Source organism: Cetorhinus maximus, chromosome 5 (genome assembly GCF_964194155.1).
Source record: "Cetorhinus maximus chromosome 5, sCetMax3.hap1.1, whole genome shotgun sequence".
Classification (NCBI taxonomy): Eukaryota; Metazoa; Chordata; class Chondrichthyes; order Lamniformes; family Cetorhinidae; genus Cetorhinus; species Cetorhinus maximus.
The window spans coordinates 67,874,207-67,899,458 of record NC_135883.1 but is presented as its reverse complement, the minus strand read 5'-3'; the positions used below and the strand labels follow the sequence as shown (position 1 = coordinate 67,899,458).

Genomic DNA, 25,252 nt, shown 5'->3' with positions numbered 1-25,252 from the left:
AGCTCCAAAGGCTGAGGAGGATGCCACTGCCACGCAGCAGGACCCCAAAAGCAGGTCAGGGCCCTCCAGGTCCTGGCCCTCCAGAGGTCGCCCGTCAAGGTTATCACAGACAGGGCTTAGCAGTCAGCAGGCTGCCTGTGCACAGGTGTTACTCACTTGTACATGATGTTCACTTTGTTAATAAACTCCCAAAAATCTCTCCTTGCCTATGGCACCTTGTTCTGATGAGCAATGTTTGTGTCACTCAGATGTGAAACCTTGGTCCCTGCACAAGATAAAAGCAGGTGTCTCAGTCCAGGGCCTCTTTCCTGTGCTTTGTGCAACCTTCCCAGCACACTGATAGTGTGTCTTCACTGTCACTGGTCACATCAGTCATGCCTGCACCTCGATGGGGCTTGTCATTGCTGCTAGAATGTCCTGGGCCAGCGGCACAGAGTTCTGTCACTCTTTCTGTGTGCTTCCAGCATCCTTGAGGTGCGGCTGTCCACCCCCGCGCCCTCCCCCATCTCATCAGCATATTTGTCCAGTGACAGCATGGTCCTGAAAAATTCAGCTCACAAAGAATACCATAGGATCAGAAGAAGTTGAAGTTTCCCCACTGCATCTCCATGATATGCCCCTGTTCACAGAGCGCAAGCCATTAGCCAGACAGGAGTCAGGTATTCACATAAGCTATGAGAGGATCTATGGACTGTCCCCACTGCATGTCATCGTCATCCTCCTGGAACGGGTCAATGAACATCTGCTGCATTTCCATAACATGAGCCTTATCACAGAGGGTATATGCGCTGCCATACAGGAGTCTTATGTTCACAGATGCAATGTGAGGATCTATGGTGTCTCCTCACTGCATGTCATCATCATCCTCCATGAATCTGGCAGTCATGACAGCCTCCCGAGCGCTCCTGGCTCATCTGGCCAGTGCGATGGCCTCATCTCCATCTTCCTTGCCTTTGAGGACCTCCTCACCATCATCACTGTCGGCGTCTTCCTCATCGGAGGAGACGTGCAGCTCCTCCATCTCCTCCTCAGCCAGCTCCTGTCCCTGTTGCAGCACCAGGTTGTGAAGGGCGCAGCAAGCGACGACGATGCATGACACCCTCTGTGGACTGTATTGCAGGGCTCCACCAGACCGGTCCAGCCACTGGAACCTCATTTTCAACATTGCAATGGTTTGCTCCACCAAGCTGCGAGATGCAGCATGAGCCTTGTTGTACCTTCTCCCTGCTGCACCCTGAGGCAGCCCCACGGGTGTCATCAGACATGTCCTCCGGGGCAGCCCTTGTCCCCGAGGAGCCAACCCTGCAGCCTCTGTAGATCCTGGAAGACATCAGGGATCTGAGACCTACTGAGAATGTAGGAGTCGTGGACACTCCCTGGGAACCATGCGCAGACCTGCAGCATGTATTTGCAGTGGTCACACAGCAGCTGAACATTCAGTGAGTGGAAGCCCTTGCAGCTGACGCAGTTGACCACTTATTGCCACGGAGATCTGAGCGCCATGTGAGTGCAGTCGAAGGGACCTGTAGGAAACTTGAGATCTGGACAAATTCCAGTGCTCTTGCTTCTTGATTTTCCTGATCATGGGCGAAATGCACAGTTGTGTGCCTTCGCGAAGATGGTGACTGTGACCCCATGTTGCATTTGTGCGTGGAGGCTTGCAATATCCCACAGAGGCCTCCTGTGGAGCCTGAAAGGAGCCACTGGCATAAAAATTGAGCACCGTGGTCACTTTCACGGCCACTGGCTATGGATGCCCTCCATGTCCCCGTGGCGCCAAAACCTGCAGCAGGTGACAGATGTGACCAACCAGTTGCCTGAACATGTGCAGTCTTTGGCAATACTGGTTCTCGGTCATCTGCAGAAATGACAAATGCCGTCTATAGACCCTGGCTGTCACTAGGCACCAACCCGTGACAGCTCGCTGTGGTTCTTCAGCGGCATGTGTGGGAGCCCCAGCCGCCCCTTCTTCTAGAGGGTGCTGCTGCCCCCCTCTGCCCAGCCAGGCGCCTCTGTCACTCTCTTCTCCTTCATCTCCGCTCTCTGTAAGCCATGAGGCATACAGCTAGATCACCAGGCTCCATGCTCCTTATGTACCCCTCCTGTAGGATGAAAAAGAGAGACGTGTGGGTTAGCTTGGGTGTACTAAGAACCTCTCTTGCTTAAGTCTAAAGGCCCCTTAATGCATCCCAGAGAGAGCTGGCCACCACTTGGATGGCCAGAGTTTAGTGCGCTGCATGGCTGCCCGAAACCCCACCCACCTCTGCCCCACTCCATCTGACCAATTGGTAGTAGCTTTGCCCACTGGACTGCATGTTGTGCTCTCAGCTCAGGTGCAGGCATTCTCCTAACCCACACTGCAAGGCTCTACTATTAGCTTGAACCATGGGGGACACTGGTCCAAACCTTACTGATGACATTGCAAGGGGCTGTGAGCGCCTCCAGCCGTGACTGCTCTTTGGCCAGCTTTCACAAGGAGATTGTACAATGTGCCCAGCTGTCCAACTGTTCTGCAGTCCACTAAAACGCTCATTAGTTTGCCGTCTGTGCTCGAGGGATGAAAAGCTCTGGAGCTTTTGGTGGCACTTTCATACCTTTGCATTGCTTGAGTGGGCAGATAAGCTAGAGGCCCGACTGTGGCTGTGCCTGAACTGTCTCAGCTGCGGAGGAATGGTCACTTTATACAAGGTTTCCCTAATGTGTGGCTCCCCACCCCCCTGCACTTGTTTGTACACTACCATCAACCACAGTGCAGCCCTTGCCCCCTCCACCAACTCGCCTCAACTGCAGTGCAGTCCTTGGTCCCTGGAAAATGTGACTAGCCTGTGCCATCGCCTGAATGCATAGTGCCTCAACCTCGAGGTCCAACAGGCGACCCTCATGAGCGCTGCGCAACATTACTGTGTACTCACTTCCGAGTTCCCCTCGAAGTGCAGCTCGCCAGGTGCGTGCCTTATAAATGCTGTTGTGAAATACGTCGGCATGCAATCACACCATGTGCCCGGATGATCTAGCATGGGGGGATGATTCCAGTGAGGAAGGTTTATAATGACATGCAGATGTATTAAAATGAAGTTCCCGACGTGCGGTGGCAGGAAATGTGGTCCGCCATTGAAGGGCAACGAAGCCCGCCATTGATAGGTGGAGTGGATGATTGCAAACTGGTTTCACAATGTTGTGAAACCAATTTTTGGCCTCACAGAATCACAGAACTACACCATGCAGAAGAGGCCTTTCGGCCCATCGAGTCTGCACCGACATGTGAGAAACACCTGACCTACCTACCTAATCCCATTTACCAGCACTTGGCCCATAGCCTTAAATGTTATGAAGTGCAAAGTGCTCATCCAGGTACTTTTTAAAGGATGTGAGGCAACCCGCCTCCACCACCCTCCCAGGCAGCGCATTCCAGACGGTCACCACCCTCTGGATAAAAAGTTTTTTCTCACATCCCCCCTAAACCTCCTGCCCATCACCTTGAACTTATGTCCCCTCGTGGCTGACCCTTCAACTAAGGGGAACAGCTGCTCCCTATCCACCCTGTCCATGCCCCTCATAATCTTGTACACCTCAATCAGGTCGCCCCTCAGTCTTCTCTGCTCCAAGGAAAACAACCCAAGTCTATCCAACCTCGCTTCATAACTTAAATGTTTCATCCCAGGCAACATCCTGGTGAATCTCCTCTGCACCCCCTCCAGTGCAATCACATCCTTCCTATAATGTGGCGACCAGAACTGCACACAGTACTCCAGCTGTGGCCTCCCCACCATATTGTCTGCTCATGCCCGGCATGATGCCTGATGCCAACGGGCACAGAAAATTCTGCCCACAGACTCTTCCAATTCCCCCCAACACTCAGTGTGAATACCTTTCTATACTCTTGTAATGAAGCCCTAATACTTCCCTAATTAGGGACAGCAACTCTTGATTACCAACATAAAGCTTGTACTCTATTGCAGCACAATTCCAATATTAACACATAGAATGTATTTGGAACTGTTTCTTAGAACAACACTTTCTGGAAACTACCAGGAAACAGACTATTTTGGACGAGGTAATGTATGATGAGACAGAATTAATTAAATGCCTCATAGTAAAGGATCCTCTCGGCGAGAGTGATCATAGAATTTCACATTCAGTTTGAGAGTGAGTAATGTGGGTTCATAACTTCTGTGTTAAATAAAGGCAATCACAAGGGTGTGAAGACAGTGCTGGCTAAAGTAGACTGGGTAAATAGGTGTAAAGGTAAGGCGGGAAAATGACAGACATTAAGGAGATATTCATAACTATCAACAAAGATGTATTCCACTGAGGAAGAAAGACTACCCGAAGGATTCACCATCCATAGCTAAGGAAGTTAAGGGTGGTCTGAAATTGAAAGAAAAGGCATACAATGCTGCGAAGAATAGTGGCAGGCCAGAAGATTGGTAAAGTTTTAAAAATCAGCAAAGGATGACCAAAAAAGTACATTAAAGAGGGAGAAATTGGAGCATGAGAGAAAACCAGCAAGAAATTTAAAAACAGACAGTAAAAGCTTCTACAAGTATATAAAAAGGAAAATAGTAGCTAATGGGAACGTTCGTACCTTAGAGTGTGAAACTAGGGAATTAATAATGGGAAACAAGGAAATGGCAGAGGCTTTGAACAAGTATTTTGTATGTTTTCACAGTAGAAGACACAACAAACATCCCAAAAATAGTAGAAAATCAAGAGGCAAGAGGGAGGGAAGAACTTAAGACAATCACTATCACTAGAGAAAAAGTAATGGGAAAACTAATGGAACTTAAGGCTGACAAATCCCCTGGACCTGATAGTCTGCATCCTACTGTCTTAAAAGAAGATGCCGCAGAGACGGTGGATGCATTGGTTGTAATCTTCAAAAAATCACTAGATCCTGGAAAGGTCCCAGTGCATTGGAAAACTGCAAATGTAACACCTCTGTTCAAGAAAGGAGGGAGACAGAAAGCAGGAAACTATAGTCTGCTTACCCTAATATCTGTCATTGGTAAAATGCTAGAATCCATTATTAAAGAGGTAGCAGGAGGACATTTAGAAAATCATAATGCAATCAGACAAAGCAAACATGGTTTTATGAAAGGTAAATCAGGTTTGATGGACTTACTAGAGTTCTTTGAGGATGTAACAAGCGCCCAGTAGATGTAGTGTATTTGGATTTCCAAAAGACATTTGATAAGGTGCCACATGAAAGGTTACTATACAAGATAAGAGCTTATGGTGTTGGGGTTGATATATTAGCATGGGTAAACTGTATTAGCATGACTAACTAACAGGAAACAGACAGTCTAGATGTGTGGGTCATTTTCAGGATGGCAAACTTTAATTAGTGGAGTGCCACAGGGATCAGTGCTGGGGCCTCAACTATTTACAATCTATTTTAATGACTTGTGATGATGAAGGGATCGAGCGCATTGTAGCCAAATTTGCTGATGATATAAAGATAAGTAGGAGAGCAAGATGTGAGGAGGATACAAAGAGTCTGCAAAGGATATAGATTGGTTAAGTGAGTAGGCAGAATTTTGCAGATTGAGTATTACATGGGAAAATGTGAGGTTGTCCACTTTGGCAGGAAGAATAGTAAAGCACTGTATTACTTAAATGGAGAGAGAGACTACAGAATGTTGCAGTACAGAGGGATCTGGGTGTCCTTATATATGAATCACAAAAAGTCAGCATATATGTACAGCAAGTAATTAGGAAGGCAAGCGGAATAAAGTTGACCTTTATTGCAAGAGGGATAGAGTATAAAAATAGGGAAGTCTTGCTACAACTGTACAGTGCATTGATGAGACCACACCTAAAGTACTGTGTGCAGTTTTGCTCACCTTATTTACATGCTGGCACTGGAAGCAGGTTCACTAGGCTGAATCCTGGGATGAGGAGTTTGCCGAGGTTAAGCAGGTTGGGCCTATACTTATTGGCATTTAGAAGAATGAGAGGTGATCTTATTGAAGCATAAGATTCTGAGGACGCTTGACAGGCGGGATGCTGAGAGGATGTTTCCTGTTGTGAGGGAATCTAGAACTAGGGCCACAGTTTAAAAATAAGGGATCTCTCATTTAAGATGGAGATGAGGAGGAATTTCTTCTCTCAAAGGCCCGTTAGTGTTTGGAATTCTCTTCCCAGCAAGCAATGGAGGCTGGGTCATTGAATGTATTCAAGGCTGAGTTAGACAGAGTTTTGATTGACAAGGGGGAGGTGACAAGGGTTATGGGAGTAGTGGAGTTCAGGCCCACAATCAGATCAGCCAAAATCTTATTGAATGGCAGATGAGGCTCGAGGGGCTGAATGGCTCCTATTTCTTATGGCCTTATGTTCAGTTAAAGATTTCGATCACAACTCATAGGGCAGAATTTTACCATCCCAGACAGGTTTGCAGGCAGGGGGCAAGCTGAAAATGCATGGGCGCCTTTCCCGATGTCTACCCACCCACTTCTGTCCCCGCCATGATTTTACGAAGAGTGGGTGAGGCCATTTAAGAACCACTTCCCATTTCCGCTACTATTTCATGCTTGGTGGTCTGAGGCCAGTGGCAGATTGGAAACCCAGCAGGGAGCACTGCTCCACCCTTGGGCCTCCTTTACGGGCCCCCTGTTTCGATAGGACGCTCACTGCAAAATGTAACCCTACCCCCCACCGTTTTTCCCTCCTACCCTGCTCTGTTTAACTCAGCCCCAGATACCCTTCATCCCTGCCTTGCCGAGGTCTGACAGCCTGGCACCAGAGAAAACCCCCTCCCCCCGCCCCTCAACTTACCTTGCATCCGGCTCCGGTGACAAATGTTGCTGGGGACTGAATGCAGTCCCAGCTGGCTCCCCATGGTGCTGCAGGGACCTAAAGCAAAGTCTCAGTGGAAAGTAATTAATATCCCATTGGACATGAAATCACTTCGGGGCCATGGGACTGGGCAAGAGCGGACATTATGCCCACTTCCACATCCAGCCACGGGATCCAGATGTTGGATGTAAAATCCACTTTGTGATAAAATTACTAAAGAAAACTGCAAAACTTCAGAACCTATTTGGAATTGCTGGGATAAAGTACCTTTTTTCACATTTATCTTCTGATTCATGCTTGTTACTGTATAATATCTATCATACAATAAGTTTGATTAGTAATTTTAGTCTAGGCTATGTGATCTGTCACCTATTTCCTCACAGTCATCCGTTGGAGAATAGTATAAAGTAGCTGATTAACATTATGGCAGGATAACCATGTGACAATTTTCACAGCAGCTAATAGAGGAGTTCTGATCTATATGGCTTCCAGGGCCCACATGGTGACGGGACTGGGGTCACCCACACTCACTGGACTCAAGTATCCCATTGGACATCAACCCGGAATTCAGAGCTGGAGCTCTAGTCCCCACTCACCAGGACTGTCGGGAGTGGGGTTTGAACCCTATACCTTCTGACCCAGAGGTGGGAATGCAACCACTGAGCTGAAAGCTCACTCCTAGCATGGCAGCTTCCGCTGATTTGGAGAAATCTGGAGGACACCGTGTATAGGCCATACTCTTTAAAATGCATAACCCGAAGGGTAGAATGTTTCAATGTTTCCTATGTGGCACATAATCTTGTATGTTTCAAGCATAAGGCCAGGTTAGGAACAGCATAACTTCAACCCCCTTGTATCCTATTCCTCTAGGAATAAAGGCCAGCATTCCATTAACTTTCTGATCGTTTTCTGTACCTGTTCATGACATTTTAATAATCTAACTACCTGGGATTCCCAAGGCTCTTTGGACTTATACTGTTTCTAGTTTCTTACCATTTAGGAAACATCCTGTTCCATCCTATTTTAGTCCATAGCAGATGACCTCACATTTGTCTGCATTGTCCATTTGCCACATTTTTGCCCATTCACTCAATCTATCAATATCTAATATGGAATATCCCCTTACTAGTTTTAGTTCATATCGCTGCTGTAAACTAACCCACCCAAATAATTCACTACCTTTCAGACACATGCTCGTCTGCTTCTCCCAATCTGTATGAAAGTTAAAATTCTCCATTAAGAGCACTTTGCCTATGCCACATGTTTATTTAATCACTGCATTTATACAATCTACGACCTCACAGCTGCCCCAAAGGGTCTTATACACAATTCCCACTTCAATCTTAATCCTATATTCAATTTTTAAATCCTCTTCAATTTCTTAATTCTACCCATAAAATCTCCACCTCCTGCTTACCTCTCATTATATCCTCTCTTATCTTTGAAGTAATTTCACCCTTCATCACCATGCCTATACCTCCCTCTCTACCATTTTCCCCACCATTCCCGTAGAACTTATAACCTGGTATATTTCTTCTCAGTGCTGACTATCTTACAGCCATATCTCAATAATGGCTACCATGTCATACCCTCCAAGTTGAATTTGTGCCTGCAGTTTATTCATTTGATTCTTATGCTCTGTGCATTTGTATAAAGAATGCTTATTTGAGCCACACATCCTAACTTGTCATTCTATTCTGTTGTTGTACTCAACACGTTTCTTATTTCTCTCTCCTGGTTAAATTACTTTACATCTTATAGTTTCCCCTTTACTGGAATTCCCAAAATCACAATTTCAGACTGTTACTCTACGCTCTCCCCTTTCATGTTTTCAAGCTATTATTCAGACCACATTTTCTTTATAAGCACCCCTGTCCCCACTCCATTTACTAATTTAAAGCCCTTATGACCGCCATATTCATAAGAACATAAGAATCAGGAGCTGGAATAAACCATTTGGCTCTTCGAGCCTGTTCTGCTGTTCAGCAAGATCAAGGCTGACCACCTATTTCAACTCCACCTTCCTTCATTATCCCATATGCCTTAATTCCCTTACTACACAAAAATCTATCAACCTCAATCTTGAATATGCTCAATGCCTGAGTACCTAGATAGTTCTTTGGGGTAGCAAACCTAAAGATTCACAATCCTTTGAGTGAAGAAATTTCTTCTCATCTTAGTCCTAAATGGCTGTCCCCTTATTCTGGGATTAATTAAGAGGACCAAAACTGCACAGAGTACTCCAGGTGTGGCCTCACCAATGCCCTGTACAACTGTTGTAAGAGTCCTTTAATCTTATATTCTGGTGCCTTTGTAGCTCAGGTGGCTGGATGGCTAGCGTGTGGTTCAGATTAACGCCTACAACGTGGGGTTTGATACCCGTTACAGCTGAGGTAGACTTGGGAGCCTAACACCCCGCCCTGCCCATAGTAAATATCACGGCTTAATCAATGATTCGGCAACCTTCAAATAATTGAGGATGGTACCTGGAGAAGAAGAAGAACCAATCCTTCATCCATCTTAATATGTTACCCTCAAACCTTTTTGTGTAACAAAATCTTGTGTGGCAGCTTGTCAATTGCTTTTTGAAAATCCAAATATACTGTATCCACTGGTTCCCCTTAACCATCTTACCAGTTATATCCTCAAAAATCTCTAACAGATTTGTCAAACGTGATTTCCCTTTCATAAATCTTAGTTAACTCTGCTCAATCATATTATGGGGCAGAATATTGAGCTTGGCGGGCCCACCCCCGACTTGGCCGACCATAAAATGACACTTGATGACATCGGGCATGCGTCCTGACGTCATCGCGTAGTTCCGCGATATTTCATTCAGCGGGCGTGCACCGGAGCCCGCCGACAATTAAACGGCCTATTAAGGCCATTAAAAAGTAATTAAATTTAAATTGACGCTGCCTGTCCAACCTTATGGTTGGCGGGCAGGTGAAAACACCAAGCAGCCTTTGCACTTTTTAGGAAACCTCATCCACGGGCGGGATGAGGTTTCCTAAAGCAAATAAAAATAAAATAAAAACTTTACACTTGAATTAAAAACATGTCTGTGCTCATGTGACAGAGTCACATGAGGGGACATGTTTTATCACATCTTTATTTTCTTCATTAGTTTTTTTAAACAGTGCTTCATACCCCTGAGGCAGCTCTGTGCCCACTCGCCCTCCTCACTCCACCCGCACAGGCAGCGCTCAGCGTTGCCGCTCGCATTCCGTGCTTGGCAGGCCTTAATTGGCCCACTAGGGTGAAATCGCAGTGTGGTGAGGATCGCAGGCGGTGGTTGGCTTCCCAAGCCAAGGGCAAAATTCTGCCCATGATATTTTTAATGTTCGCTGTTACCATGTCCCTAATAATAGATTCGATCATTTTGCCTACTACCAATGTTAGGCTAACTGACCTATAGTTTCCTGTTTTCTTTCTTCCTCTTTTCTTAAATAATAGGGTATTGTTTGCTGCCATCTAACCTTTTGGAACTGTTCTAGAACCTAAAGAACCCTGACAGATCAAAAGCAACACATTCACTATCTCTGCAGCCACCTCTTAAAATCTTAGGATGCAAGTTGTCAGATCAAGGGGATTTGTTGCCCCTTAGCCTCATTAATTTCTCTAGTACTATTTCTTTATTTGTACTGATTTCTTTAAGTTCCTCAATTTGACTAGACGCTTGGTTCCTCATTATTTCCAGAATGTTTTTTGTATCTTCTTCATGAAGACAAATGCAAATGCTCTCACCTGTCACTGCCTCTAATGAGCCCATGTTTACTTCCTATTTACATACCTATAGAAACACTTATAACCTGTTTTTATATCTCTTACTAATCAGCCCTCATATTCTCTTTTCTTTTCAATTTTTGGCCCTCCTCTGCTGAATTCTAAAATCCTCCAATCTTCAGGTTTACTTTTCTTTTTAGCAACATTATGGGCAGGATTTTACATCCCACGGGCAGATGCACGCCCGACCCAATTGGGCTTAGAATAGTGCACAATGTCATCACGCACTCGGGCATATTTCGGTCAGCAGGCACACGCGAGAGTTGGCAGCGTGCCCACCTACAATTAAGAGGCCTATTAAGGCCATTAATCAATTAATTTAAACCTATTTTTCGCTGCGCTTCCAACATTACGGTTGGCGGGCAGGCGAATCGGCCAGGCAGCCTTTGGATTTTTCAGGAAACCTCATCAACGGGCGGGATGAGATTTCCAACATTAATTTAAAAAAACTTTTTTGACTTAATTTTTATAACGTTTATGTTGATGTCAGTGAGTCCTATGTTGGGACATGTTTTGCACATTTTCAAAATCTTTATTTTTGATTTTAATATTGTTCAGCTCCCTGAGGCAGCTGTCAGCCTTCAGGGAGCTTTCATTGCGTGCTCCCCCTTGCATGCGCAGACTTTTGTGCTCGCACTCCTCTTGCCCGCACCCTGGCAGCGCTGAGCTTCTCAGCTCGTCTTTCACGCTGGCTGGTTGTTAATTGGCCAGCCAATGTGAAATCGTGGTCCGGGGCCAATCGCAGGCCGTGGACCATTTTCCAGCTGCTCCCGGGCCCGCCTGCCCAACAACCCAAAAGTCCTGCCCTTTAAGTTTGCTCCACCTGCCCTATCCCCTCTTGACCAGCATAAAATCCATCACATTTCTATTTCTCTTTTGCTCTGAAGAAGAGTCATATGGACTCAAAATGTTAACTAAGTTTCTCACTCCACAGATGCTGTCAGAACTGTTGAATTTTCCAGCATTTTCTATATTCACTTCAGATTTCCAGCACCGGAGTATTTTGCTTTTATTCTAAGCTTCTTTCTTTGATCTAATACTATCTTTAATTCCTTTTGTTAGCCACAGTTAGACCAAATTTTCTGAGGGTCTTGTGCCTTAAAGGAATGTGTTTTTGTTGCAAATAATGTTTTAGTTCTTTAAATACTAGCCATTGCTTATCTACCGTCATATCCTTTATTGTAGTTTCTCAATCTACCTGAGCCAACCCGCCCCTCATATCTATGTAATTTGTTTTGTTTAGATTTAAGACTCTAGTTTCAGACTGAACTAAGTACTTTCAAACTTTATATAAATTTCCAGCATATTATAATCACTTATTGCTACAGACCCCTTAACCAGAAGGTCATTAATTAAGATAAAAGCAAAATACTGCGGATGTTGGAAATCTGAAACAAAAACAAAAATAGCCGGAAAAACTCAGCAGGTCTGGCAGCATCCGCGGAGAGGAATACAGTTAATGTTTTGAGTCCATATGACTCTTCATCAGAACTGTTCTGATGAAGAGTCATATGGACTTGAAACGTTAACCGTATTCCTCTCCGCAGATGCTGGGAGACCTGCTGAGTTTTTCCAGCTATTTTTGTTTTTGTTTCAGGTTATTAATGAACTCTTCCTCATTGCATAATACTAGATTCAAAATAGCCTGATGCCTTGACATACTGATCTAGGAAACGATCTTATACCCATTCCCTGAACTCACCCACTGCAGGATTACTGCAAATTTAGTTTGCCCAATCTGTATGAAGCTTAAAGTTCCCATGATTACCGATTTACTCTTGTTACATGCGCCTCTAATTTCCTGATTTATACTCTGCCCTACTCTAGAGCCACTGCAAACAGCTCCCACTAATGTTATTTGCTCTTTGCTGTTTCTTGGTTCTACCCAAACTGATCCTATTTCTCAATTTCTGAACTAAGATCCCTTTTCTCTACTATCTTTATTCCACCCTTTATTATCAGGACTACCCCTCCTCCTTTTCCTTTTTATCTATCTCTTCTAAAAGTTAAGTATCCTGGAATATTTAGTTCCCAACCTTCATCACTTTGCAACCTTATCTCTGTAATGGCTATTAGATTAAACCTATTAATTTCTAGCTGTGCTATTAATCCACCTAATTTGTTATAAATGCTTCATACATTCAGACATGGTGCCTTTAGCTTTGACATTTTTCTAATTTTCCTTGACGTCATCTTAGTTACGAATGCCCTATAACCTTTGTTACTCTCATTGTCCCTTCCTGACCCACTCTGCTTATTTTTATGCAAAACGCTACTTTGCTCCTAGAGCTTTGGCATTTCTGTTGCTGCTTTTACCCTTTCCTGAATCCTCCTGTCACCCCAACTCCCCCACAAATCCCCAACCACTTTAATAGTTTAAAGCCCTGTCCACTGCCTCATTATTCAGTTCGCCAGAATACTGGTCCCAGTCTAGTTTAAGCCAAGCACCTCCCAATGGAACATCTCTCTTTCCCAAGTACTGGTGCCAGTGCCCCATGAAGTGAAACCCCTGTCTCAGACACCACCCCATAAGCCATGCATTTAACCTTCTAATGCAAAAACAAAATACTGTGGATGCTGGAAGTCTGAAGTAAAAAGAGCATTGCAGCATTTTCTGATTTTAATTTTCTAATCTATTTTATCCTATGCCAATTGGTGCATGGCTTAGTTAACAATCCAGATATTATTACTTTGGAGGTTCTGCTTTTTAGTTGGATCCTAATTCCTAAAACTCTCTCAGCAGAACATCATTCCTAATTCCACCTATGTCATTGGTTCCTATGTGGATCATGAGATCCCTCTCCCCATCCAAGTTTTTCTACAGCCATGTGGAGATATCTTTAACCCTGGCACAGAGCAGTCAGCAAAATCGCAACTGCAGAGAACAGTATCTATTCCCCTGACTATACTATCCCCTATCAGTACTGTTACAACTAGTCCCCAAGCGAGGTCCCCCAATTTGTTAACTTCCCGAATAGGACCCCAATTTTGTTATGCTCCCAGGTGAGGAGGGGTTGCTAAAAGGTTAATTTAAAAGGAATCTCCCCCCCCCCACCCCCCCGGATATCTTTTCCCAGTCCAAATGTATTTATTTTTAGAAGAAGCCAATTTAACCAGGCTTTCTTGAGTCAAAGAAAGAGTGATAACATTCAAGGCTATGGGCCAAGTGCTGGTAAATGGGGTTAGGTAGGTAGATCAGGTGTTTCTCACGTGTCGGTGCAGACTCGATGGGCCGAAGGGCCTCTTCTACACTGTGATATTCTGTGATTCTGTGATTAGTTACTAAAACCCAGGAAAAAATAATAAGAACACAACACACACACACAGATCAGAAATGAGAAGTTAGGAGTCCAAATAAAAGTTTTAAAAATATACAAATCAGTCTTTGGCTTGTCCATGTGGCATAGATGGTGGTACATTATGGCTGTTAAGTTGGGTGATTCCGGTAGAGCTGTCTTTGGCAGTTTCGCAGTCAGTTTGGAGACACTTGGTTCTGCAGGGTAGCTGAAAAGGCTGTTCTATTTCCTTTTTGATTGCGGCTTCTGCTGAGCTTTGCCTCCAGCAATGGGGAGAGAGAGAGAGACTTCACCTGCAGCTGCAGGGATGACTAGTTGGTCTTCTTTTGCTGTCACTCTCCCAGCACACCAGCATACACTACACTGCTTTGCAGCTAGCTTTTTAACCCATTTTTCCCCCATGTATTCCAGGAGAGGAAATAGTCGTATTGCATTCATATCAGAATTATTTACACATTCTGAGATATAAATCAACAGGAGATGGATTTTTGGATGACTGCTGAGACGTGCAAATCAGTCTTTTGTCTCTGCAACCACAGGAGATTAAAGTTCAGTCTTTTGCATCTTTCCTATCTCCCTTTCAAGTGTCTCTGCTTGAAGAAGGCCATGACACCTTTTGAGGTGCGACATTCCATGTTCTCTCAGGATAGGTCTGTGAGTATAATCCACATAGGAATTTTCCAGAAAGTGTCACTTTGTATTATCAGCCATCTTTTGTTCAGTGCCCTTGTTTGTATTTCTTTAAAAACGCACAAGTCTTCCTTAAAAAGTTCAATATGCCCGTAAGTAATTTGTGGCTGTAATCGGCTTTTCCTGACAGTACCACATTTCTTTTCCCTACCCCCACTTGAATGGCTCACCCTACCATGCTGTGGTCAGTTTGCCTATTCATCCTGCAGTCCATGTTCTCATCCACATAGGTAGAAAGTACCTCATACCTGTTGCTCAAAGTCAAGAGTTGAGGCTCCTCCATCACTACATTCTAGATCCCTTACCTGTCTGACTCATAGTACACCCTAAGCATTGACCAAATCTAAAGCTCTACTTAACCTAATGGGTGTGTCTGCCCCCAAAGTGTCCAGGTAATTCTCCTCCTTCTTGATATTCTGCAATACCTGTAGCTCGGACTCAAGCTCAACACCTCTGCCCAAAGTTCCTCAAGCTGAAGACACTTACCACAGATAAGTTGTCAGGTGTTGCAATGCTCTTTTCATACACCCATATGCTGCAGTTAACAGCACATGCCGCCTTGTCTATAAACCATATTTATTTATTCTTTGATTAGTTAGTTACTAATTTAGTAAAATAAACTAATAGCAAGTTACAGTTTCCTAGCTTAGGAACATAAGAGAAACCCTCACCAGATATTGGAGGTAAAAAAAATAGCAGCTCCTTCTCCTCCTCTGCACCCGCTCTCCTCATGGCTTGAATTGGTCCCAAACTAATCCCACTGCCCAGTTATATTTCCAAAGTCATGTCTGATTCCAAAACTATTCTCATTGTTCCATTCTCTCCATTACTTTGTGTCAATCCCAAATTAATCTCGCTGTCGCGCTCTCTCCCCATTGTCCTACATCAATCCCAACCTATTTCCACTGCCCCACGCCTCCCTCATAGCCTGTATAAATCCAAAACTATTCCTACTGCCCTGTTCTTTCAGTACAGCTTTGTATCATTCCCAAACTAATCCCACTGCCCCTTGCTCTAATCATTACCTTGTGCCAATCCCAAATTAATACCACTTCCTCACTCTCCCTGCATTGCCTTTTGTGAAGCCCAAACAGGGCAAGAGTTGTTCCAGACTGCTCCCACCGTTCTCCCAGCAGCTATTAGTAAAGTAGCCTCGGTGGGACAGAACAACAGGTCCACAGTCTACTCAAATCTGGGATTGGGGGAGGTGGTTGAAAGTAAAGAAGTGGAGATATTTAGAAAAACATTCCATTCCTTCAACTTGTTAATGATTTGAAGTTAATTAACCAATGTACTTTATTTTTGTGGTGCACCAATAAAGAACTTTGTAAATTACCTTAATCTCCAAATTGTTAAGATTCCAAACAATGCATCAGTACTAGAATGCAGTTTTCACTATCAATATGTACACAGACACAACCCTGACTTGCAAGAGCCAGTGTCATCTATTCAATTGCCATGAGCAATGAGCTTACATATTTTATAACGACTAACCAGTTGTCATTTGAACATAAGGTGGCCTGGAATGCAGAATAGCGGGAAGTTATGCTAAATCTTTATAAGTCATTAGCTAGGCCTGAGCTGGAGTAATGTATGCAATTCTCGGCACCACACTTCAGGAAGAATGCCAAGGCCTTGCAGAGGATATCGAGGAGATGTACCAGAATGGTTCCAGGGATTTGGAGAGACTGGAGAAGCTGTTTTCCATAGAGCAGATAAGGTTAAGGGGCGATTTAATAAAGGTGTTCTAAATTATGAGTTGATAGAACAAATAAGAAGAAATTGTTTCCAGTGGCAGAATATGATCAGTAATCAGAGGACATAGATTTAAGGTAATTGGAAAAAGAACCTGAGGGAAGATGAGAATTGTTTCTATGCAACGAGTTGTTATGATCTGGAATGCAATGCCTGAAAGGGCGATGGAACCAGATTAAAACTAACTTTCATAAGGGAATTGGAATAATATTTGAAAAGGAGAAATTTACGGGGTTATGGGGAGAGAGCAGGAGATTTTGGGATAGCTCCTTCTCTGAGCCGATGCAGGTACATTGGGCTGAATAGCCTCCTTCTGTGTTGTATCACTCTGACTCCATATTTTTAAACCACAGTTGGAATGCAGCTTTGCCTGATTCCATGGTCTTGAGAAGGTCGTGGAGGAGTTTTTACTTGACTGCCTTTTCTTTCCAACATCAAACTTAACAATAAGATAAAAGCAAAATAAGTGGATGCTGGAAATCTGAAATAAAAACAGAAAATGCTGGAAAAATTCAGCAGGTCTGGCAGCACCTGTGGAGAGAGAAACAGAGTTAACGTTTCGAGTCCGTATGACTCTTCTTCAGGTGTTCTGAAGAAGAGCACCTGAAGAAGAGTCAAACCTGCTGAGTTGTTCCAGCATTTTCTGTTTTTACTTCAAACTTAACGACACATGGGACTGATTCTACAAGCATGTCTTTATTCAGCATTTCTCCTGTTTCCAGATTCCGCCCAGAGAGGAGTTTATTGTGGTGGATGTCCATCCGTTACCAAAGGATCCTGCGGACCAGAAGCAGCTCAGAACAGCAGCAACTCGATTCCTGCCTGCGAAATTGCGGCTTGAGCTCCCTCCCTGGCGTGGCTCAGACCGACATCCAACGGACACCGTACGCTTCAACTACCTGGACAACTGTGACCCCATTGGGGAAGCGTAAGGAAACCTGCTATAGGAGGTTTCGGGCCACCAACGGGGAAGGGAGCACCTATTACTTGAGAGGGACCTTTTGCTGTTCCAGCTCACCAATGCTTTCTGGCTGTTGCTCCAATGCCTCATCTTGCTCTCCAGGGAGCCTGGGGAAGTTATTTGCTTCCCAGATTGAAAGTGGTCACTGAGTCTCCACCCCCTTTACCTTGGCCTGGGATGTCTGCAGCATTCTCTGGGGGTGGAAGGCAAAGGGCCAGACACATAAATGGGACATTCCCAGCCCTGTCGCATGTGCTTCTGAAGGTTCACCTGAAGGATATGTAGAAGAATGGGGTTTGAAGGTGAAGCTGCAACAGCCTCCTACTCCTACTCTCCTTCACATTGGGTCTGAAGAAGTTGTCACAGGCTTCGCCTCCTGGTCCCTTCCCATGGGGCCATGGGGGAGGTGTGAGGGATGTGCTGTGAGGGTCAGGTAACAAGCCAACAAAGGAAAATGTGTTTTTCTTTTCCCATCAGGTTTGTGGGGTTGATGGTCTTCTGACTGCCATCCCACAGCCAGTATCCATTGCGACCTCTGCTTTTCTGCCACTGAATCAAGGCATAGGCCTGTGCTAGGAGGAGGGAGGACCACATTGTGATCCATAAAAATCCTGAACCTGCAAATGCTGGGAGGCATTCAGTTCAGTTGAGGTACAGTACTAAGAGAAGCAAGGAAGAGGAATGCTGGACCCAGTCTGTCTGAGTATGATTCTAACTTGGGCCTTGGAAAGTTTTTAAGGAGAGTGTAGAAAAGATTTAAATAAAAGCAAAATTAATTCACTCATTTCTATCAAAGCTATAAATAGCTTTATTTTGGGTCAAATTGTACAGAGGACCCCAATTTAAAAGACTGACAAAATTAAAAATTTTATGCATAAAATTATCTTTTATTACATTCTTTTGTATAACTTATGTTCTATATAGTTATATTGATTGACCTGACTGTCAAAAATATGAATGGATTTTAATCAGACAGAGGTAGGCTATACCGTTTTTCTATTCGGTGTGTGGTTTGATGTTTAGCATATGATAGAGGGGATTGATATTCATTGTAATTTGTCACAGAGCGATATATATCCTCCATGTAACTTCCCACGCACCTAACTACAGGTAATGGGTTGGACCTGCACCTCTTTCATCTGTTAGACCATAAGACATAGGAGCAGAAATTAGGCCATTCGGCCCATCGAGTCTGCTCCGCCAATCAATCATGGCTGATAAGTTTCTCAACCCCATTCTCCCGCCTTCTCCCCGTAACCTTTGATCCCGTTACCAATCAAGAACCTATCTATCTCGGTCTTAAATACACTCAATGGCCTGGCCTCCACAGCCTTCTGTGGCAATGAATTCCATAGATTCACTACTCTCTGGCTAAAGAAGTTTCTCCTCATCTCTGTTCTAAGAGGTCTTCCCTTTACTCTGAGGCCGTGCCCTCGGGTCCTAGTCTCTCCTACTAATGGAAACATCTTCCCCACGTCCACTCTATCCAGGCCTTTCAGTATTCTGTAAGTTTCAATCAGATCCCCCCTCATCCTTCTAAACTCCATCGAGTATAGACCCAGAGTCCTCAAACGTTTCTCATATGTTAATCCTTTCATTCCTGGGATCATTCTCGTGAACCTCCTCTGGACCCTCTCCAGGGCCAGCACATCCTTCCTGAGATACGGGGCCCAAAATTGCTCACAATATTCTAAATGTGGTCTGACCAGAGCCTTATAAAGCCTCAGCAGCACATCCCTGCTTTTATATTCTAGTCCTCTCGAAATAAATGCCAACATTGCATTTGCCTTCCTAACTACTGACTCAACCTGCAAGTTAACCTTAATAGAATCCTGGACTAGGACTCCCAAGGCCCTTTGCATTCCAGATTTCTGAATTCTCTCCCCATTTAGAAAATAGTCCATGCCTCTATTCTTCCTACCAAAGTGCATGACTTCACACTTCCCCAAGTTGTATTCCATCTGCCACTTCTTTGCCCATTCTCCTAACCTGTCCAAATCCTTCTGCAGCCTCCCCGCCTCCTCAATACTACCTGTCCCTCCACCTATCTTTGTATCATCTGCAAACTTAGCCAGGATGCCCTCAGTTCCTTCATCTAAATCATTAATGTATAAAGTGAAAAGTTGTGGTCCCAACACAGACCCCTGCGGAACTCCACTAGTCACCGGCCGCCATCCTGAGAAGGACCCCCTTATCCCCACACTCTGCCTCCTGCCAGACAGCCAATCTTCTATCCATGCTAGTACCTTGCCTCGAACACCATGGGCTCTTATCTTACTGAGCAGCCTCCTGTGCGGCTTTTCAAAGGCCTTCTGGAAGTCCAAGTAGATAACATCCATTGGCTCTCCTTTGTCTAACCTACTCGTTACCTCCTCAAAGAATTCTAACAGATTTGTCAGGCATGACCTCCCTTGATGAAACCATGCTGACTTTGCCCTATTTTACCATGCACTTTCAAGTATTCCGAAATCTCATCCTTAATAATGGACTCTAAAATCTTACCAACGACCGACATCAGGCTAAACAGCCTGTAATTTCCCGTCTTTTGCCTCACTCACTTCTTAAACAGGGGGGTTACATTAGCGATTTTCCAGTCCTCTGGGACCCTCCCTGACTCCAGTGATTCCTGAAAAATCACCACTAACGCCTCCACTATCTCTTCAGCTATCTCCTTCAGAACTCTAGGGTGTAATCCATCTGGTCCAGGTGATTTATCCACCTTCAGACCTTTCAGTTTTCCTAGCACCTTCTCCTTGGTAATGGCCACCATACTCACCTCTGTCCCTCGACTCTCTTGAACTTTGGGGATGTCACTCGTGTCTTCCACTGTGAAGACTGACGCAAAGTACCTATTCAGTTCCTCCACCATTTCTTTGTTCCCCACTACTACTCCTCCAGCGTCATTTTCCAGCGGCCCAATGTCCACTTTTGCCTCTCTCTTACCCTTTGTATATCTAAAAAAACTCTTGCAATCTTCTTTTATATTACTGGCTAATTTATCCTCATATTTAATCTTCTCCCTCCTTATTTCTTTTTTAGTTGTCCTCTGTTGGTCTTTGTAGGCTTCCCAATCCCCTGGTTTCCCACTGCTTTTCGCCGCATTGTATGCTTTCTCTTTAGCTTTTATGCTGCCCCTGACTTCCCTCGTCAGCCATGGTTGCCTCGTCCTCCCTTTAGTATGCTGCTTCTTCATAGGGATGAATTTTTGCTGTGTCTCCCAAATTACTCCCAGAAACTCCTGCCATTGCTGTTCCACTGTCTTTCCTGCTAGGCTCATCTCTCAGTCAATTCTGGCCAGCTCCTCCCTCATGCCTCTGTAGTTGCCTTTATTCAACTGTAATACCGTTACATCTGATTCCAGCTTTTTCCTCTCAAATTGCAGGGTAAATTCTATCATATTATGGTCACTTCCTCCTAAGGGTTCCTTCGCCTTAAGCTCCCTTATCAAATCTGCCTCATTACACGTCACTAAATCTAGAATTGCCTGTTCCCTAGTGGGCTCCACCACAAGCTGCTCCAAAAAGCCATCTCGTAGACATTCCACAAATTCCTTTTCTTGGGATCCACTACCAACCTGATTTTTCCAGTCTACCTGCATATTGAAATCCCCCATGATCATTATAACCTTGCCTTTCTTACATGCCTTTTCTATCTCCTGGTGTATCTTTTGCCCTACATCCTGACTACTGTTCGGAGGCCTGTACATAACTCCCATTATAGTTTTTTTACCTTTGCAGTTCCTCAACTCTACCCACACAGATTCTACATCATCTGACCCTACATCATTTCTTGCTATCGATTTAATTTCATTTGTTACTAACAAAGCAACCCCACCCACTCTGCCAACCTGCCTATCTTTTCGAAAGGATGTCTATCCTTGGATATTTAGCTCCCAGTCCTGATCCCCTTGCAGCCATTTCTCCGTGATGCCACCACATCATACCTGCCAATTTCAATCTGTGCCACAAGCTCATTTACCTTATTTCGTATACTGCGTGCATTCAGATACAACACCTTCAGTCCTGTATTTCCCGTCCCCTTTCTCATTGTCGTCCCTTTATCTGATGTGCTTGAAGTTAGATTCCTAGTCCTTTCCAAACACTCTGTCCTATTTTGTGTTCTGGGGACTTTAATAGCTTCGCCTGGGCTCTCCTTTCTTTTCAGTTTTTTCATAATTTTCCATGAAGTTGAATCCACCACCCCCCCCACACGCTAACCTGCTGCTTTGTTTCCCATTAGTCATACTTGTTGGAGGTTACCCTTCCCTCCCCCCCCCACTTTCTAGTTTAAAATTTTCCTACATTACTCTCTCTTCATTCTATGTATTGTTCCTTGAACTAATATTATCCTTATTTTTGAATGAGGGCTGCTGTATTTTTCCAGGAGAAAGAAGGGAGGTGGAGCCACCTCTGCTCGAGAAAGAAAGAACCATCCATCACCAAACTACAAAATGAGGAAAGCAAAATCACTGGTAGGCTCACTAGTACTTCCTTCCTCAGCGTTTTTTAAGAAGGGTAAAATTGGTCTTTAGAGAAAGAGCAAAGTAGCCCATGGTGAAGTAGCAGCCCAGTTTATTCTGCACCCATTGACTTCAGTGGAAAAGGAAATTAAGCGCAGGGTAATACAAGCTGTCAGTTCTGGCTTTTTTCTATTTTTGGCAGAGGCCAGTTTTACTCTCTCAGTTTCCCACCTAATGATATTTATTTCACAGTCACTTTTGCTAAATTCGCAAGCAGGATCAGAGTTAACTATTTGCATGTTATTGGTGTTTTATTGATGAGATTCGTGTATTTAAATTTTCATTGCCAAGTTGATTAAGGCAGACTTTGTGTAGTTTGCAGTGGGACACAATTTTCAGAGCTGCACTGATTGCCCTGAGTCCTTCCTCAACTAACATATGCATTGTCTACCAAACACCTTGCAATTCCAAATGTTGCCTGCTCAAAACTGAGTAAAGGGCCTTCATAGTTTATTAGGAGGCAGCCCTTCAGGCAAGAATAACTTCCCTGTGTCATGACCCAAAGAGATCTCAGGCGCTAGTTCCCCAGAGGTAATCTCCAAGGTGAGGAAAGAATATTGAAGTTATGACCAAAATGAAACCACCAGTTCCCCTTTTAACTGTGGTTTGTTGAGTCTCAGGGCTTTACAAGTTCCACTGGTGCTGTCAGAGCAAAGAAAGGAAATAAAGATTACCAGTACAGTACAGGTGAGAGTGACCATTCAGTCCATTGAATTCCTCCTTCCATATAGACCTACAATTCTACCATTACATCATCCAGCTGCTTCTTGATTGATTCTAGTGTTTGTACCCATGACTGTAGCTGGAAAACCATCCCAGTTAGTGCCCTTTACTTGTGTTCCTGTCCTGTAGTCACAGTTTAATTTGATCCATCTTTTCTAGTCTACTCAGTATCTTATGTGCCTGTACCAGCCTCCCTCATTCTTTTTTTTTAATATTCGCTCTCGGGATGTGAGCATTGCCTGCAAGGCCAACATTTGTTGCCTATCCCTAATTGTCTTTGAGAAGGTGGTGGTGAGCTGCCTTCTTGAATTGTTGTAGTTCATGTGGTGTAGGTGAATTATAGTACCTTTATCTGCAGCAGTTTGATACAACTGAGTGCCCTTTGAAATGGCCGAGCAAGCCAGTTAAGAGTCAACCACCCTTGCTCTGGATCCGGAGTCATGTGTAGGTCAGACCAGGTAAGGTTAGCAGATTTCCTTCCCTGGAGAACATTAGTGAACCAGATGGGTTTTTAAAATGAGAATCCAGTAGTTTCATGATCATTATTAATGAGACTATCATTTTTATTCCAGTTTTATTAGTTAATTGAATTTAAATTTCCCCAGCTGCCATGGTAGGATTTGAACTCACATCTCCAGAGTATTAGTCCAGGCCTCTGAGTTACAAGTCCGGTAACAGTATCACTATGTTACCATCCCGCTGCTTTCAAGCAGAAGCTGTCCGAGTCCCTTTATCCTTTCCTCATCATTCTGGCAGCAGGAATCAGCCTAGGAATCTTCTCTGCAAGGGTTCCAGTGTCCATCATTTTCCCCACCATTTCGGTAACAAGAGCTGGTCAAACTGCAGCACGAAAGCACCATATAGTTTCTGTATGTCAGCCTCGGATTTGTACTCTGCTCTGACAATATCGCGGACCAATCTGTTTCCTTTGTTGATTGTTGTTGCTCCACAACAATCAGATGTGGTAAGAGTTAATTCTGCTGTTACTCCCATATTTCTTGCAGTTCTCCCTCAGCTAATAAACACTTCTCATTAAGTAAAGATTTCCACATTATTGTTTTTCTGTCTTATTTTTAATTTGGATAACTTAAACTTCATCCAATGGAGAGTGGTGAATCTATGGAATTCATTGCCATAGAAGGCTGTGGAGGCCAGGTCATTGAGTGTATTTAAGACCGAGATAGATAGGTTCTTGATTGGTAAGAGGATCAAAGGTTACGGAGAGAAGGCGGGAGGATGGGGTTGAGAAACTTATCAGCCATGATTGAATGGCAGAGCAGACTCGATGGGCCGAATGGCCTAATTTCTGCTCCTATGTCTTATGGACAATTTCAAAGTACAACTTACTGTAATTTTTAACCAAATACCGGGGCGTGTGGTAGTGGGGAGCATGATTTTGATGTGGGTGAAAGGAGGGCAGAGTGGTCAACCCCAATACCATATTCTCAAGGAGCTGTCCCAGATTCTAATTAGAGGAAATGGGAAATTTGGTGGTTCCTCAGAGGAGCCAAGCCAGTGGATTGGAGGTTCAGGTATCAGAGGGTTGATATGTTGCAATAATGCTCCCATCTGCGCCATTTTGGTGTGGGCACTAGTAGTTCCGCCCACTGGGACTTGAAAACTGCACCCGATTCCCTTTGTAGAGTGTAACTCTTGTCTGTTTCTGATGAGAGTTTTGGCTGCCTGTCCAAAGGCCTCAATCAAAATTGCAGTGGGCAGAAGCAGAGTAGGAGTGGGCTTGGGGCAATAATGCTTCCTAGTGTTGCAGTTTGCACAAGTGCAGGGAATAGTCATCATAGAAGCAAAAGTAGGTCATTCAACCTCTTGATGATGATTTCCCATTCAATTTGATCATGACTGATCTCTACCTCAAGTCCATTTATCCAATTTTGCTCCTTACCCCTTGATACCTTAGTTCAACAAAAATTTATTAATCGCAGTCTTGAAAATGATGGCCAGCATCCACAGCCTTTTGGGGAAGACAGTTTCAGATTTCCATTATCTTTGTTCAGTAGAAGTGCTTCCTGATTTCCAAATGCCTAGCTCTAAGTTTACGATTGTGCCTCCTTGTTCTGGATTCCTCTATCAGAGGAAATAGTTTCTCTCTATCCACGCTATAAATCCATTTATCATTTTAAACACTTCAACCAGATCAACCTACAATCATCTAAATCAAGTGAATACAACCTAAGCTCATGCAATCAGTCCTCAAAATGTAACTCTTCTGGCCCTGGTATCATTCAGCTAAATCTGTGCAGCACCCCTCCAAGGCTGTTATACTCATCCTGAGGTACAGTGCCCAGAACTGAACACAGTGCTCCAGATGAGCGCTCTGTACAACTAAAAGACCATAAGACATAGGAGCAGAAGTGGGCCATTCGGCCCATCGAGTCTGCTCCGTGATTCAGTGAGATCATGGCTGATCTGACAATCCTCAACTCCACTTTTCCCCATAACCCTTGATTCCCTTACTGATTAAAAATCTGTCTATCTCACCCTTGAATATACTTAACAACCCAGCCTCTACAGCCCTTTGCGGTAAAGAATTCCACAGATTGCCTACCCTCTGAGAGAAGAAATTCCTCCTCATCTCTGTTTTAAATGGGCAGCCCCTTACTCTGAGATTATGCCCTCTGGTCCTAGTCTCTCCCACAAGGGGAAACAACCTCTCAGCATCTACCCTGTCAAGCCCCCTAAGAATCTTATATGTTTCAATAAGGTCGCCTC

The 25,252-nt window shown here is 44.2% G+C and overlaps 1 protein-coding gene across 2 annotated transcripts in view; it reads left to right on the top strand.

Annotated features, from left to right (window-relative positions):
• The window catches only part of fbxo16 (F-box protein 16), a 77,201-nt gene that overhangs the window by 38,057 nt on the left and 13,892 nt on the right, over positions 1 to 25,252 (top strand). For both annotated transcript variants that reach the window (XM_078541953.1, XM_078541952.1), the window contains exons 6-7: positions 17,045 to 17,250; positions 21,667 to 21,754. In XM_078541953.1, the coding sequence (XP_078398079.1) occupies positions 17,045 to 17,250; positions 21,667 to 21,754 (294 nt within the window). The remainder of the gene's footprint in view (positions 1 to 17,044; positions 17,251 to 21,666; positions 21,755 to 25,252) is intronic.